At 47.7% G+C, this 17,685-nt stretch overlaps 1 protein-coding gene across 2 annotated transcripts in view; it reads left to right on the top strand.

Moving 5' to 3' along the window:
- Positions 1 to 17,390, top strand: part of LOC311136840 (engulfment and cell motility protein 3-like) — a 41,219-nt gene extending 23,829 nt beyond the window's left edge. For both annotated transcript variants that reach the window (XM_084171130.1, XM_084171129.1), the window contains exons 11-21: positions 57 to 179; positions 379 to 501; positions 820 to 924; positions 1,201 to 1,309; positions 3,513 to 3,649; positions 15,047 to 15,210; positions 15,721 to 15,833; positions 16,038 to 16,139; positions 16,324 to 16,403; positions 16,535 to 16,615; positions 16,822 to 17,390. In XM_084171130.1, the coding sequence (XP_084027256.1) occupies positions 57 to 179; positions 379 to 501; positions 820 to 924; positions 1,201 to 1,309; positions 3,513 to 3,649; positions 15,047 to 15,210; positions 15,721 to 15,833; positions 16,038 to 16,139; positions 16,324 to 16,403; positions 16,535 to 16,615; positions 16,822 to 17,034 (1,350 nt within the window). In that variant the 3' untranslated portion in view covers positions 17,035 to 17,390. The remainder of the gene's footprint in view (positions 1 to 56; positions 180 to 378; positions 502 to 819; positions 925 to 1,200; positions 1,310 to 3,512; positions 3,650 to 15,046; positions 15,211 to 15,720; positions 15,834 to 16,037; positions 16,140 to 16,323; positions 16,404 to 16,534; positions 16,616 to 16,821) is intronic.
- Positions 17,391 to 17,685: the final 295 nt, after the last annotated feature.

Here is a 17,685-nt window from a genome sequence, read left to right as displayed (position 1 = left end):
TTTCAGTCACTTTATCCATAGTAAATACTGCTCTGTCTTGAACCTGTGATCCACAGAACATCATCCATAGTTCTGCCTCCGTGGGGGATGAGATGGCCCACTACCTGTACGTCCTCCAGTCTGTCACTCTGAACCACCTGGAGCCTCGCATGAGAATGCCCCTGGACTCCTACAACCAGGTGAGTTAGATGATCCCCCTAACCACAGCAAACCACTGTCTCTTCCCACTACAGGCGAGAGGAGCTTTGTGAGAAGTGCTGAATAAGTATCCTTGAAATCCACTTAGAGTATATACTCTTTCTCATTACCTCTTTGTCTACATCTACTGTTATCGGTCCATCCCTCTCCTCCTCTCCTTCTTCCCCCTTCCTCCTCCAGGACCAGAGGGAGATTCTACACGGCCTGCGGCAGGCTGCCTTTGAGATGGAGAGTGAGAACAGCTTGAGTCATGAGCGACGACGCTCTCTCTGTGCCAAGGAGTTCCAGAAGCTGGGCTTCTCTGTGAGTCTACTCCATGAGATTCTACTTACCACCACCTCATTCAGTCCCCCTCACTGGGCCTCTGTGTCTCTTCACTCACCTCGTCTCTCACTTACTGTCAACAATCAGCTGTTACTTTCAACAGAGTCCTATTCTCATCTATACCAACCATTGCTGGTTGATATAATGGTCCCTCTATCAGATGTTGTGATTCCACTCTTATCACTTACTTACAGTTACTAAACTTGTCTGAGTCTTATTCTTATCTATACCATTCTTCATTGTCTCCCACCATACACAGAGTGTGTTTTATCACTGTTCTGTCCTCTCTCTCTCCAGAACAACAGTAACCCAGGTCAGGACCTGCTCCGGGCACCTCCTGGCCTGCTGGCCCTGGACACCATGGCCCACTTCGCCTCCCGCTACCCCGATGCCTACAGCAGGGTGAAAAGAGGGAGAGAAAAGGAAGAGAAAGGATGGGAACGGAGGGTGGGAGGGAGTTAAAGGGACAAACATGGGTCTTTGTTAGGGTGCAGGTTAAGTATGTGTGTCATCCTCAGACAATTTCTCTCTCTCTCTCTCTCTCTCTCTCTCTCTCTCTCTCTCTCTCTCTCTCTCTCTCTCTCTCTCTCTCTCTCTCTCTCTCTCTCTCTCTCTCTCTCTCTCTCTCTCTCTCTCTCTCTCTCTCTCTCTCTCTCTCTCTGTGTGTGTGTCTCTTAGTTTGTTCTGGAGAACAGCAGTAGGGAGGATAAGCACGAATGTCCATTCGCCCGCAGCAGCATCCAGCTGACTCTCATCCTGTGTGAGATCCTACGCATCGGAGAGCCCCGTAAGTCAGCCTGAGCTAGTTCATGTGGTCCTACATGTACAGTGCATTCAGAAAGTATTCAGACCCCTTCCCTTTTTCCACATTTTGTTACATTACAGCCTTATTTTAAAATGGATTAAATAACATTTTTCCCTCATCAATCTACACCCAATACCCCATAATGACAATGCAAAAACAGTTTTTCTTTTAATTTTAGCAAATGTATTAAAGATAAACAACAGAAATATCACATTTACATAAGTATTCAGACCTTTTACTCAGTACTTTGTTGAAGCACCTTTGGCAGCGACTACAGCCTCGTCTTCTTGGGTATGACGCTACAAGCTTGGCACACCTGTATTTGGGGAGTTTCTCCCATTCTTCTCTGCAGAACCAAAAACCAAGCCATGGGGTCGAAGGAATTGTCCGTAGAGCTCTGAGACAAGATTGTGTCGGCACAGATCTGGGGAAGGGTACCAAAAAATGTCTGCAGCATTGAAGGTCCCCAAGAATGCAGTGGCCTCCATCATTCTTAAATGGAAGAAGTTTGGAACCACCAAGACTCTTTCTAGAGCTGGCCGCCCGGCCAAACTGAGCAATCGGGGGAGAAGGGCCTTGGTCAGGGCTCCAGAGTTCCTCTGTGGAGATGAGAGAACCTTCCAGAAGGACAACCATCTCTGCAGCACAGTACCACCAATCAGGCCTTTATGGTAGAGTGGCCAGACGGAAGCCACTCCTCAGTAAAAGGCACATGACAGCCTGCTTGGAGTTTTCCAAAAGTTACCTAAAGGACTCTCAGACCATGAAAAACAAGATTCTCTGGTCTGATGAAACCAAGATTGAACTCTTTGGCCTGAATGCCAACCGTCACGTCTGGAAGAAACCTGGCACCATCCCTACGGTGAAGCATGGTGGTTGTAGCATCATGCTGTGGGGATGTTTTTCAGCAGCAGGGACTGGGAGGCTAGCCAGGATTGAGGGAAAGATGAACAGAGCAAAGTATAGAGAGTTCCTTGATGAAAACTTGCTCCAGAGCGCTCAGGTTCACCTTCCAACAGGACAACAACCCTAAGCACACAGCCAAGACAACGCAGGAGTGGCTTCAGGACAAGTCTCTGAATGTCCTTGAGTGGCCCAGCCAGAGCCTGGACTTGAATCCGATCGAACATCTCTGGAGAGACCTGAAAATAGCTGTGCAGCGACGCTCCCCATCCAACCTGACAGAGCTTGAGAGGATCTGCAGAGAAGAATGGGAGAAACTCCCCAAATACAGGTGTGCCATGCTTGTAGCGTCATACCCAAGAAGACTCAAGGCTGTAATCACTGCCAAAGGTGCTTCAACAAAGTACTGAGGAAAGGGTCTGAATACTTATGTAAATGTGATATTTCAGTTTTAAATTTTTCATAAATTTGCAAAAATCTCTAAAAACCTGTTTTTGCTTAGTCATTATGGGGTATTGTGTGTAGATTGATTAAATAAAAAACAACTTAATCCATTTTAGAATAAGGCTGTAACGTAACAAAATGTGGAAAAAGACAAGGGGTCTGAATACTTCCGAATGCGCTGTATATAAGCCAGGTCATGCTTTTTTTGTCCACTGATGTCATGCACGTTTTTCTAATGACTTTCAGCTGTTTGTGTCTATATGCTGGTGTGAGTTCACACAGTATGGATACAGCTGTACATGTGTGCTTTGTGTCTGTACTGGATACATACAGATGTAGGATCTATGTTAATTTGAGCCAGTTTGCTACAGCAAGAAAATAATCCTACAGCAACAGGAAATGTGAATTATTATGTGGATTATAATTCATGGACATTTTGTAGGTGTTGATACATTTTTCACAAGGGAAAATCAAGTCTGAAATTTCACAGTGGAAATTACAAACTTCAGAAGCCTTTTTAAACCTCCAATACACTACAAGTTTCAAATGTCCTGCATTGCAGGAAAGTTCTCCTGCAACAGGGTGATCAAATTAAGATAATACATCTGTTTGTATGTACTGTGTATGTGTACAGTGTGTGTGCATACTACTGTAGAAAAGTATACTATTGGTATGTAGGCATATTTGGGTCATTGTGTTCCTCTCTCTCTGCCCTAGCCTCAGAGACAGGTTCAGACTATCACAGGTCTCATAGTGCTCCTGTCTCCCTCTCCCCCCTAGAGACAGGCTCAGGTCTCATAGTGCTTCTCTCTCTCTCTCTCTCTCTCTCACTCACCAGCCTCAGAGACAGGTTCAGACTACCACCCCATCTTCTTCTCTCAGGACCAGCTGCTGGACGAGCTCTTCTGCATCTGCATCCAGCTGCTCAATAAGACCTGGAAGGAGATGAGAGCCACGCAGGAGGACTTTCACAAGGTAACACAACCCACACCTCAATGTCACTCTATATCTCACTCTTTCTCCATGTCTAAATCCCACCCCATGTCTCAGCATCACGTCTATCTCACTCTAACTCACCCTTTTCCCATACTGAACTCTAATGTATGAGTACAAGAAACAGTCTCTTACTATTTGAAACAAAGTAGTTGAAGGGTACAGGGAGCATATCTACAGGTAGCTAGCAGGTAGACTACCTGACTAAAAGTATGTGGACACCTGCTCGTCGGACATCTCATTCCAAAATCGTGGGCATTAATATGGAGTTGGTCCCCCTTTGCTGCTATAACAGCCTCCACTCTTCTGGGAAGGCTTTCCACTAGATATTGGAACATTGCTGCAGGGACTTGCTTCCATTCAGCCACAAGAGCATTAGTGAGGTCGGGCACTGATGTTGGGCAATTAGGCCTGGCTCGTAATCGGCGTTCCAATTCATCCCAAAGGTGTTCGATTGGGTTGAGGTCAGGGCTCTGTGCAGACCAGTCAAGTTCTTACACACCGATCTCGACAGACCATTTCTGTATGGACTTCGCTTTGTGCACAGTCATGCATTGTCATGCTGAAACAGGAAAGGGCCTTCCCCAAACTGTTTCCACAAAGTTGGAAGCACAGAATCGTCTAGAATGTCATTGTATGCTGTAGCGTTAAGATTTCCCTTCACTGGAACTAAGGGGCCTAGCCTGAACCATGAAAAGCAGCCCCAGACCATTATTACTCCTCCACCAAACTTTACAGTTGGCACTATGCATTTGTGCACGTAGCGTTCTCCTGGCGTCCGCCAAACCCAGATTTGTTCGTTGGACTGCCAGATGGTGAAACGTGATTCTTCATTCCTGAGAACGCATTTCCACTGCTCCAGAGTCCAATGGTGGTGAGCTTTACACCACTCCAGCCGACACTTGGCATTACGCATTGGTGATCTTAGGCTTGTGTTTGGCTGCTCAGCCATGGAAACCCATTTCATGAAGCTCCCAATGAACAGTTCTTGTGCTAATGTTGTTTCTAGAGGCAGTTTGGAACTCGCTAGTGAGTGTTGCAACCGAGGACAGACGATTTTTACTAGCTATGCGCTTCAGCACTCAGCAGTCCCTTTCTGTAAGCTTGTGTGGCCTACCACTTCGCGGCTGAGCCGTTGTTGCTCCTAGGCGTTTCCACGTCACAATAACAGCACCTACAGTTGACCGGGACAGCTTTAGCAGGGCACACATTTGACGAACTGACTTGTTGGAAAGGTGGCATCCTATGACGGTGCCACGTTGAAAGTCACTGAGCTCTTCAGTAAGGCCATTATACTGCCAATGTTTGTCTATGGAGATTGCAAGGCTGTGTGCTCAATTTTATACACCTTTCAGCAACGGGTGTGGCTGAAAAGCCGAATCCACTAATTTGAAGGGGTGTCCACTTAATTTTGTGTGTATATATAGTGTATGTTGTATATCATGTCCAAGCGTGTTGCAGTGATTCGTCTGATAGATGGTCTATTTGTTTACATTGCCAACCATGGAGCGGCAAAGTGGTAATCTAATTTAGAAAATCTGACATCAAAGCACTGCATGGCATCCAGAGTGGAATGGCATTTACCTGCTTGCACTACACTGAAAACAGTAACAAGCGCTCTGTGTCCTGTGAGCCACCATGGAAGCATAGTATCCAAGCACAGTATGCAGGATAATACCATCCAGCTGCATCTGCCACAGCCACACAGAGGATGAAACACAGAGTTTAATCTATAGAGGGCTGTGGGAGATAACCAGCTGGGGTATAATTAATCAGTTGTAATCGTTAGAACAGGACATTGATTAGTCATCCAGAATGGCCACCACAATGGAATATCGACTGGCTGCTAAATGTATAGATACCGTGCTAGGGAAATGTAGGCAAGACTGCTGGATGGACCCAATCCAGGCTATCTCCTTTCTAATGTTAACTACACTGGACTCCCTCAGACAGAACTATTTATGAATACCCAACAACAACACCAAAACCACACAACAGGCCCATGTTTTACAAAGTGCTCTCTAGTCATAAACCCTTAACCTTTTGACCTTTTGGGTTGGAGCAAGTGTCCAGCCAGCAGGCCCCTTCATTGTGTTGCGCCCTCTGCTGCCTCCCACAATCCCGTGGAGCAGGGACAATGGGGCATTAGAAGCACAAAGAGAATCCCACTCCATAGCAGAATCAGAGCGAGGGAGAAAGGCCCTTCACAATCAATTGGTTCCATCAGCAGTAATTACACAAGATAAAAACCTCTGGACGCTGACAATGGAGAGATGGACAGTGGTCAGCCATGTAAAAAAGAGAGAGAGAGGGCGGAAGGGGGGGTGCAAAGCAAAGGCATCTCCCTATGTGTATTTCTTATCTCCTCTTTTAGATTTGTTCATCCTTGAGTCAGTTAGGTCTGATGAGAAATGTTAAGGGGATGAATGCAGAGTACTGGTGCTGAGAGAACGTGTCATTTACTGCTTGAAGAGTGAGGGGTATCTGTCTCCACTATGCCTGTCTCACAGAAGATTCAACACCTTAGTCAGACTGTCAACAACCCATAATGAGATTCTACACTCTTAGAGAAAAATGTGCTCTCTAGAACCAAAATAGTTATTTGGCTGTCCCCATAGGATAACCCTTTGAATAACCCCTTTTGGTTCCAGGTAAACCCTTTTTTCTGAGAGTGTATATTTGGCGTTTACTACCTCATCCTCTACCTCTGTTGCAGTCTCTGTTTCTCTCTACTCATTCGATCACAAACCATGTCTCTCCCTCTCTTTCTCTCTCTCTCCCTCTTCCCTCCAATAAACCCCTAACTGTGCTGTCGATTTCAGCCGTTAATCACTCCTGGCAACACGCTGCTGCCAGCTGGGGGCCTCCAACTAGGGCTATGTGTGTGTATGTGTGAGACCCCCCTCACACACTTTCCCTCCAATAACAGTCATCCTCCACACACACACACACACACACACACACACATTGCTGGGTTGTGAGGGAACAGAGACAGCTGCTCCTCACTATGGCTGAGGTAACAGTCTCCTGTACTGGGGTTCTCCTCTTTCTATTGGTTAAACCAGAGGAGTGACGGCAGGGGAGAGAGGGGGCGGACGCGGGTGTGTGTGACTGTCAGGGTGTCTGTTTACAAAATAACCTATTCTCTGGACTGCTGATGCCATAAAGGTGATACTCTCTCATCCCCCTCTACTGTTTCTCTCCTCTCATAGCTCTCTTTCTTTCTCTCTCTTTCTTTCTCTCTCTCTTGACTGTGGAACTAACATTATTGGCCTCTGGCTTGTACTTGAAGGACACATGGAGGTGAGATACTCTATTTTTGTTCATTTGTCATTTGTATGTGGTCTTTACACAGTATGTGAATAATGTTGTTACACAGGATGACGCTTGGGGGCATTTAAGCGAGGTGTCACTGAAAGCTTTGTTTTGTTCAAGTATTTTTCAGAATATACAATTACTGTCTCAATTTTAGTTACAGTTTTAGTGCCATTCTCCTTGGATGTGTTGTAGTAAATATTTTTTTCTGCCTACGTGGATTAATACATGTATATTACATGGCTATTACGTATTAGTACGGTTTTGAAGGCTTCTTTAGAATTATTTGATTACTATAAAGTGCTGTGTAATGTAGTTGCTGTGTTGTAGTATATCAATGTCCAATTCTGTGTTTTAATATAGAATATTTGTTTAGCGGTCACTGGTTGTACAGTTTTTAGTAATATGTACAGTATGTTTAAAAACGTACCTGTTAATCCTCATTGATTGAAGAGGTGAATTATTCCTTCCTGCTGCATCAGGAGGGTTGGCAAGCCAGGTCCGCGGTCTGAAGTGCAACTTTTCCTGTGTGGTGGGTTATGCCAAGCTGGCCAAATCCCAGGAGGATATGAATGTTCCCTGGGGTTATTTCTGGTTTATGCAGGGTTCTGCACTATTAATTGAAGTGTGTGTATATCTGAATTGTCAATGTGATTTCCTGAATATGGTGATTGATAATTTCATTTGTGTATTTATGCCATTCATTTGTTATTGGTTGTAATGGTATGGTCCATGCAGAAGTATCCCAGGTACCATACTTAAGTCTTGGGCAGAGAGGGGACAGGTTGCTACATGGTTGCGGACAGGTATTATTGAGGCCTGGTGTTTATTGAGCTCAACCTTGATATATTTTCAGTTTACCAATTTTTACATTTGAGTCATTTAGCAGACACTCTTATCCAGAGCGACTTACAGTTAGTGAGTGCATACATAAAAAAATTAATAAAAATCATACTGGCCCCCCATGGGAATCGAACCCACAACCCTGGCATTGCAAACGCCATGCTCTACCAACTGAGCATGTTTATTTTGTTTGTACATAGGTGTACATAGTTTTGGTGCCTCTTCTCCACTAATAAAAGCCCACCCCTGGGCACTGCACTGGGTCCATTTGTCTGCCTCCTCACTGAAACCTCCACCGCTAGGGCAGTCTCTGTTACTCTGAGACGCGAACACACTCACACCCTTTAAACCCCCTCTGCTCCTTTGAGACTCCTCTTTCAAGTCACTGATATCTCTTCTTCTAGCCATGGTAGCCAAAATAATGGGCAACTGGACATTTTTATACATGACACTAAGCATGATGGGATGTTTGAATTGCTTTATTAACTCAGGAACCACACCTGTGTGGAAGCACCTGCTTTCAATATACTTTGTATCCCCCATTTACTCAAGTGTTTTCTTTATTTTGGCAGTTACCTGTATTTTGTTATGTTTTGCATTCTATTACCTCTAATTTCTTTTGAGGCTTGATTATTTTAGATTTAACATCAGCACAGAGGCATTGGGATGAATTGGTCCAAATATACTTTCTGCTGGTAAATACAACTGTGCCTGATGCGTGCTGCATGCACAGCAGATACTACTTACTCCATAGAGGGCTCCATTGCTAAACATTGTTTGCGCCATACTTCTTGTTCCATAGATACTGGGCTCTCCATGGATACTCTGTAATTCATGGTTATTGTGTGCTCAACAAATCTGTACATGCAGTATCATTTCATGAAAGTGCTGCTGTACTTTGGAGGGGGTATGGGGTTACCATGATGCACAAAAAAAATGACATTCCCATGGCGACGGCTGATTTGCTGTCAAGAGCAGTGTCATTGAGAGACATTCAGAGTATGGACACACTGAGACGGAGAGAGATAAAGGGAGAGAGACCGAAGGGAGGAAAGTGTGAGTGGGGGTTGATCGAATTGTGTTGGGTTTGGTGTGTTCTCATAGATTTCTGTGATGGATTTTGAAACTGTGGCCAAAGCTGGTAGAGAGAAACATAGATTTTCCTCTCTCACATGCACGCACGCACATGCACCCTTCCGCGTTTCCTCTCTCCTGTGTTTGTCATGTGGCCTTCGCCTCAGAGAGCTCTTGTTTTGGGGTGACCGAGGTCAAGCCTTGTCTGAGTGTGTAAGCGTCACTGTGCCCAGCAGTGCAAAGAGCGGGAACAGTCTGCTTTCTCTCAACTCAAACCCACATTCACACAATAGCTATCTACTGAAATATATGAAAACATATTGTGATGTCACGAGAGGCTGTGTCCTGGAGGGACGTTACATCCCCCTGAGGTGGCTGCAAACCCAGACAGCTATGGCTCCATCTGCTGGTATGGTCGGGAACTCCACCCCTCTATGGCCAATCTTCCCACGCAGCTGAAACAGATCAGGAGCTGATGAGCTGGAGGTTTTGAAGGGAAGAGACACACTGAGAGTGAGTGTGTGGGTTGTGAAGTAACACAGTCTCCAACCTGGGCTCTCTGGAGGACAAGAGTGCTGCACGTCCACTTCCATGAGGGATATAAGGATTTGGAGATACTTACCTTTGGGAAATACTCACCTTTGGATATATTCGCCTGTGGAACTACGGGAGAGACATTTGGAAGGACTTTTTGCTGGGTTGGCCACTAGCTGCAACGTGGACTACAGTAAGGCTGGGGAAAAGTTATCTGAGCGAGTGAGAATTATGATTTTGGATGTGGAAGAGACATCCCTGAACTGTTAACCCTTAAAGAGCCACAAGAGAACAGAATTTTGTTATATTTTCGTTAATTTCCCAAGACCTATAATAAAATCCTTGTTTTGTTTGAACCTTGTCTCCTTGCACTACTTGAGCAACCCCGCTGAAAGCTGTGTAGCCTCTCGTGACGTCACAGATGGTGGAGAATACGGGCAAGCTCAAGCGTTAATAGTGCATGTCAGAGGAGGATACCGAAGGTTTGATCACCCAGTTTTCCAAGTTGGCCGTAGGCTCCCCGCCGACTGAAATGGAGGACATATTGAAAGCCCTTGTTGCTGGCCAGCAAGCCCAGATGCAAGCAAACGTGGCTCTCTTGGAGGAGCAAAAGAAAGCCAACCTTCTGAAGGCAGAGGAATTGCAGTTGCAGAGACAGAGGGTTGTCCAAAATACCCGCCCAATAAAGGCAAGTGACTTTATATCTAAGATGGGAGCTACCGATGACATTGAGGCATACCTGCATGCATTTGAGGCCACGGCCACTAGGGAAGCCTGGCCCAAGCAACAGTGGGTTGGTCTGTTAGCCCCCTTCCTAACCGGGGAATCGCTGAATGCTGTCCGGGACCTGGGCCCTGACCAGGTTACTGACTATGATGCCCTGAAGTCTGAGATCCTCAGCAGATATGGACTCACAAAGTTTGGTATGGCCCAGCGCTTTCACAGCTGGACCTTCCAACCAGACCAACCTCCTCGGGCGCAGATGCATGAACTTGTCCGAATCGCAAGGAAATGGCTGGATCCGCAGAGGAATACAGCAGCGGCGGTGGTGGAGGCCGTTGTGGTGGATCGTTACCTACGCGCCCTGCCTTATGAGGCAAAACGGTTCATCAGTCAACAGGCCTTGACCACGGCTGATCTGACTGTGGAAGCTGTGGAAAAGTACCAGGCCACAGCGGAGATGCTGAATGCTTCCCGAAAAGACCCCAGGAGTGCGGCCCCACCACAAATGGGAAGAACCCGTCCAAAGGACCCCAAGGTCTCGAACCCAGCCACGTCAGGACTTATCCCGGCTCCAGGGGGAGCCAGAAACCAGGCGGGTCCAAGAAGAGTACACCAGGAGGGGGAAACTCGACAGTGTTACCGGTGTGGGGAGATGGGACATATCTCCTGGCAGTGTGGGAAACCAGCCGATGAACCTATGCCCACTGCGGAGTCCTCCAGCTCAGCACCCACACACCGTGTTGCCTCGCTCTTGGGAGTCGTAGATGGCGGCCCAGATCGACCCCCCACCTGCCCGGTAACTGTGAATCACCATGATGTGGAGGCCTTACTGGATTCTGGTAGCCGGGTCACCCTGGTGCGTAAGGATTTGGTGGGCCCAACGTGTCTGACCCCGGGGAAAGTCCTCCCAGTTTCCTGTGTCCATGGAGACACCAGAGAATACCCCATTACTGAACTTACAATGACCAGCACACGGGGAACCATACACACGACGGCGGGGGTGGTTGATTCCCTCCCCGTCCCTGTCCTAATTGGACGAGACTGCCCAGCCTTTTACCCACTCTGGAGAGAGTCTCAGGAGAGGATAACCCGAGTACCTCGGAAACGGAGAGGCAAGACTCATCCTGGGAAGGCTCCGGTGCAATCCTCCGAATTACTCACTCCCGCCCGGGCTCTGATAGGGATGGCAGGTGCCCAGACCGACACAGAGACTGGTCCGGATACGGGAGAAGAGAACGCAGCCCAGGAAAGTGCTCCGTTCTCCAGTGAAGAAGACGTCCCAGGCACCCAAGAGCTTCCCCCTCTCACAGGCCAGTATGGTACGGCTCAATTACAAGATCCTACTCTTGCAAATGCCTTAAGAAATGTGCAGGTATTAGAAGGTGTAGTGTTAGGTGATAAGACAAACCCTACTTACCCCCATTTCGCAGTAAACCGGGGGTTAGTATATCAGATAGTCAAGAAAAATGATGAAGTGCATGAACAGCTCCTCGTGCCACAGCCCTATCGGGCCACAGTACTCAACCTAGCACACACACACCCGCTAGGGGCCCACTTGGGGGTAGAGAAGACTAAGGAAAGAATCATGCAACGTTTCTTTTGGCCAGGAGTACACAAAGAGATAGAGAACTACTGCCGTAGTTGCCCTGAGTGTCAGCAGGTTGCGCCAAAGCCCACATATAGAAACCCGCTCATTCCCTTGCCCATTATCGAAACTCCTTTTGAGAGGATTGGATTAGACATAGTCGGGCCCTTACCGAAAAGTTCCAGGGGACATCAATACATTCTGGTCATTCTGGACTATGCATCCCGGTACCCGGAGGCAATTCCGCTGAGGAAGGCTACATCCAGACAAATCGCCAAGGAGCTGTTCCGTCTCTCAACTAGTCTGGGAATCCCAAAAGAGATATTGACGGACCAAGGGACTCCATTCATGTCCAGGGTGATGAAAGAACTCTGTGCTTTACTGAAAATCAAACAGCTGAGAACCTCGGTCTACCACCCCCAGACAGATGGTCTAGTCGAACGTTTTAACAAAACACTAAAATCCATGCTGCGGAAAGCAGTAGGGGAAGATGGGCGCAACTGGGATCAGCTGTTACCATACATATTATTTGCGGTGAGAGAGGTACCTCAGTCTTCTACTGGTTTTTCACCCTTTGAGCTCTTGCTTTCCTACAGACCCAGAGGACTGCTCGACATCGCCAAGGAGGCCTGGGAGGAGCAGCCATGCCAACAGCGGACACTGATCGACCATGTCGGGGCTATGAGGGAGAGAATGAAGGCCATCTATCCCATGATGCGGGAACACCTGGAGGCCAGTCAGCGGCAACAGCAAGCCGCCTACAACAGATCTGCTCAACCCAGGGAGTTTAAGCCGGGGGACAGAGTGCTGGTCCTGGTGCCAACCGTTGAGTGTAAATTCCTGGCAACCTGGCAAGGACCATATGAGGTCATTGAACGCGTGGGAGAAGTAAACTACAAGGTGAGGCAACCAGATAAAAGAAAAACTGAGCAGATTTATCATGTTAACCTTTTAAAGAAGTGGCACGCCAGAGAGGCGATGTTCAGCTGTCTACCCCCCACAGAGACCAAGGAACCGGCGCGAGAAGAGGTTCAGCTGGGTCCAAATCTGTCCCCACATCAACGACAGATGGCCCTGGAACTCGTGGAGCAGAACCAGGATGTCTTCTCCTCCCTTCCCGGTCACACAGAGGTGGTCCAACATGAGATCCGCACCATGCCTGGACGAACGGTAAACCAGCGCCCGTACCGCGTGCCAGAGGCTCGTAAAGTGGTTATACAGAAGGAGGTAAGGAAGATGCTGGAGTTGGGAGTAATCGAAGAGTCCCACAGTGCCTGGGCAAGTCCCATCGTACTAGTTCCCAAGCCAGACGGTTCAGTACGATTTTGTAATGACTATCGAAAGTTGAATGAAGTGTCTGAATTTGATGCATACCCAATGCCTCGTGTCGATGATTTAATAGACTCCTTGGGGCATGCTCGTTTCCTAACCACTCTTGATCTCACAAAAGGCTACTGGCAGGTACCCCTGACCCCGGCGTCCAAGGAGAAGACAGCCTTTGCCACCCCGGAGGGGCTCTACCAGTATACCCGACTTCCGTTTGGTCTCCACGGGGCACCTGCCACGTTCCAACGCCTGATGGATCGAGTCCTTGCGCCCCACAAGAGGTACGCAGCGGCTTACTTGGATGATGTTGTTATACAAAGTCCGGATTGGGCCAGCCACATACCCCGGGTACAAGCGGTGCTGGATTCGCTCAGGGAAGCAGGGCTCACGGCAAACCCGAAGAAGTGCAAGCTGGCCTTCAGTGAGACAAACTACCTGGGGTACACCATTGGGCGGGGGTTGGTCAAACCACAGGAAGCCAAACTGCGGGCCATACAGGACTGGCCGCAGCCCATCACCAAGAAGCAAGTAAGGTCATTTTTGGGCCTCGCTGGCTACTATAGACGCTTTATTGCAGATTTTGCTACCATAGCTGCACCGTTGACGGAGCTGACGACCAAACGCCACTCACGAATGGTGAAGTGGAACCCTGCGGCGGAGGCGGCTTTCCTCAACCTGAAGCGAGCACTCTGCTCCAGTCCGATCCTGGTGGCACCAGACTTCAAGAAGGAATTCATTGTCCAAGCGGATGCTTCGGAGGTGGGTCTGGGTGCTGTCCTCACCCAGGCACATGAAGGTGAAGAACATCCCATTCTCTACCTAAGCAGAAAGTTACTTCCCAGAGAGAAGAACTATTCAACGGTGGAGAAAGAATGTCTGGCTGTAGTCTGGGCCCTGGAGTCCCTTCGGTTCTATCTCCTGGGCCAACGTTTCATGGTGGTATCTGATCACGCCCCTCTGCAGTGGATGGCCAAGAACAAGGAATCAAACAGTAGAGTAACCAGATGGTTTTTGAGCTTGCAACCGTTTAACTTTTCTGTTGTCCACAGGGCTGGCAAGCACCACGGCAATGCGGACGCCCTCTCCCGGCGTGATGCCTTCTTCGCTGCCTTTACCCCGACGAGGACGTCGGTCCCGAGGAGGGGGATGTGTGATGTCACGAGAGGCTGTGTCCTGGAGGGACGTTACATCCCCCTGAGGTGGCTGCAAACCCAGACAGCTATGGCTCCATCTGCTGGTATGGTCGGGAACTCCACCCCTCTATGGCCAATCTTCCCACGCAGCTGAAACAGATCAGGAGCTGATGAGCTGGAGGTTTTGAAGGGAAGAGACACACTGAGAGTGAGTGTGTGGGTTGTGAAGTAACACAGTCTCCAACCTGGGCTCTCTGGAGGACAAGAGTGCTGCACGTCCACTTCCATGAGGGATATAAGGATTTGGAGATACTTACCTTTGGGAAATACTCACCTTTGGATATATTCGCCTGTGGAACTACGGGAGAGACATTTGGAAGGACTTTTTGCTGGGTTGGCCACTAGCTGCAACGTGGACTACAGTAAGGCTGGGGAAAAGTTATCTGAGCGAGTGAGAATTATGATTTTGGATGTGGAAGAGACATCCCTGAACTGTTAACCCTTAAAGAGCCACAAGAGAACAGAATTTTGTTATATTTTCGTTAATTTCCCAAGACCTATAATAAAATCCTTGTTTTGTTTGAACCTTGTCTCCTTGCACTACTTGAGCAACCCCGCTGAAAGCTGTGTAGCCTCTCGTGACGTCACAATATACAGTACATACACTAAGATATACTGTATACTTTAATATAACTCAATGGTTCCCAAACTTGTTTGCATTGTGACCCACCTAAGGGCTTTTGAATTGTCTTATAACCCACCAGAGAAACCATGTCTACAGTCATAACATAGCTGGTGTGTTTTCTCTTTAAATAATCAATGTTGACTGACTCTGTCCATCTGTAGGTAATGCAGGTTGTGCGTGAGCAGATCACCAGGACGCTGTCCAGTAAGCCCACGTCTCTGGAGCTGTTTAAGAATAAGGTGAATGCCCTGAACTACAGTGAGATCCTCAAACTACGCCAGACGGAGCGGTTGCACCAAGAAGAGACCCTCGCTCCGCCTGTATTGTAAGTCCTTAAATTGTTCAGCAGAATATTTTTCTTGCTCTCTCTATGACACACACAAACCCTCGTAAGCCGGTACTTCCTCCAATGGCCCGTAGAGGGCAGGGATCAGCCCCTTTAGTGTGTGTGTGTGTATATACTTCAGCGTGTACCATTTTGTCTCTGGTCCAGAGTATTTTTCACCCCTATGGAATCAGAATCAGTGCTGTTGCTATCCTCTGCGTCTGCCCTGTTTGTCACCAAACAGCTTGGAAATGTCATGTGACCCTCCCAGTCACAGGTCCACAGCCCATTCTACACACCCAATTACACATTCCCAGTCAACCAAGCAGCACTGACCTTACCTACTTGTCCTCATCCCATCTGGTCCATATCTATTCATATGTCCTTGCTTTTGCAATGCAAGTTACTGACTTAATACGTCAAATAAAGCTCATTGAATTGAATAATGTTGAGTGTGTTATGGTACTTGCAGTGGGTGTGACTCTATGTCTCTACCCCTGTCCCCTGAAGAGAGCTGAAGGAGCGACTGAAGCCAGACCTGTTGGAGCTGATTCGCCAGCAGAGACTGAACCGCCTGTGTCAGGGAACCCTCTTCCGCAAGATCAGCAGCCGACGCAGACAGGGTGAGACCACTCGCACCTCTGTGAGAGGGGTGGACAGGTTAAGAGCATGCACATTAGAAATTGAGAGATATAAGTAAAGGGGGAAGCTACCAGGACAGCCCTACACAATGAAAAATAGGGAGACTAATGAAGGATGGTAGATGAAGCCAGATAGCTGGCCTTTCTTACATCATGCTGATGATTTGTTATTATTGGTCATTTCAGATAAGTTGTGGCACTGTCGCTTGTCGCCCAATCACAAAGTCCTGCACTTTGGCGATGTGGAGGACACAGAAACACCCACCATCGAGAGTCTCCAGGAGAAGAGTGAGTTATTACTAACAGCAATATACTCTTCCACTGTAGCCTTGACACTGCCTTGACCATAGAGATTCTATTAAATGAGTGTTGTAATCCTTAATTCTATGGCCTCGACACTGAAATTACATTGGCTCTGTGTTTAAAGCTGAGGTATGCCGGTAAACCTGCTCTTCCTCGTTTTCTCTCGCAGTTCCTGTGGCAGATATCAAAGCACTGCTGACAGGGAAAGACTGCCCTCACATGAAGGAGTACAAGGGCAAACAGACCAAGGTTAGTGCACCACCATCACTTTCTCCACCGACAACGGCCCCTGAACACTCCCTCGGCCCTAGCCCTAACTTCCTCTTTCACGCTATGTACCTGGCCCTCCATAAACTACATTGTGCTGTGTCCTTCTGCAGGAAGTGTTGGACCTGGCATTCAGCATCACATATGACGTGGAGGAGTACAGCCTCAACTTTATTGCCTCATCCAGAACAGACGTGAGTAGTGATGTCACAGGAGCTAGTGTCTGTACTCGTTCACATAGATCATTCTGTCTCTCTCTCTCACTCGCTCTCTCTGTCTATATCTCTATCTCTCGTCCCTCTTAATCTCAATTCAACTTGGTGTGGAAAGTTAAAGCACATACACTACCAAAGTAAACATTATGGTCGAATAACAAAGATGATCTCTGTCTCGCTCTCAGTTCTGCCTGTGGACGGATGGATTGAGCGTGCTCCTGGGACGGGACATGAGCAGTGAGTGCATGAGGAGCGAGCTGGAGATCCTGCTCTCTATGGAGATCAAGCTCCGCCTCCTGGATCTGGAGAACGTGCCCATCCCAGACACTGCCCCGCCGGTGCCCAAACCCCCCAGCAACTTCAACTTCTGCTACGACTTCAGCCAGGCTGAGCAGTAGGCCTGGGGCCAGGGCATGGAAGGGCAGAGGAGTAGACCTCGGGCCTGTTCATGATGTAACGTTACAGAATGCTCAGATAGAAATGTATGAATTAGAACAGATATAATAGTCTGTCGTCTGTGGAATAGGCAATTGTGTCAGCTCTATTCATTCTATTTCTATTTGCAATGTTCAGAATGTTTCATGTCATTAATTGCACCCTAGTAACGACCAAGCCTGTAGACATCTACACAGCAGGAGGAGTGGACATGGAGGACTGTATGGACAAAGTTGATCTAATGCATAGGCAAAGGTTTAATCTTATATGAGCGGAATCAAGGCTGAAGACAATTCCTTGGGTTCTATTGGAGTGGTCACACAAGTGTATTGTAACTGTACAGTGAGAGTATGTTTTCTGTTGTTGGATACTTGAGGCTTTAGCTTTACTTCAGTTCATCTCCCGTCCTGACATCTGACTACACCTCTCCATGGCTCCTGTCCTCCACGCTCCTCTGTGGATTGTCTTTAGGCGGAGAGTTCGTTTCATTGTTGTCATATCTATGTTTGTTTTTCTACTTTTCTCGGGTGTGATTTCCATAAACTGAAAGCTTTGTGAGGCAGGATGCATGACAGCTCTTCTGAAGGTACTCAACCCAAGGACTGAGGCAGAAC

Source organism: Coregonus lavaretus (genome assembly GCF_964263955.1).
Source record: "Coregonus lavaretus genome assembly, chromosome: 11".
In the NCBI taxonomy this organism is placed as follows: Eukaryota; Metazoa; Chordata; class Actinopteri; order Salmoniformes; family Salmonidae; genus Coregonus; species Coregonus lavaretus.
Note: the sequence above shows the minus strand (reverse complement) of the source record. Positions and strands in the feature narration are given on the sequence as shown.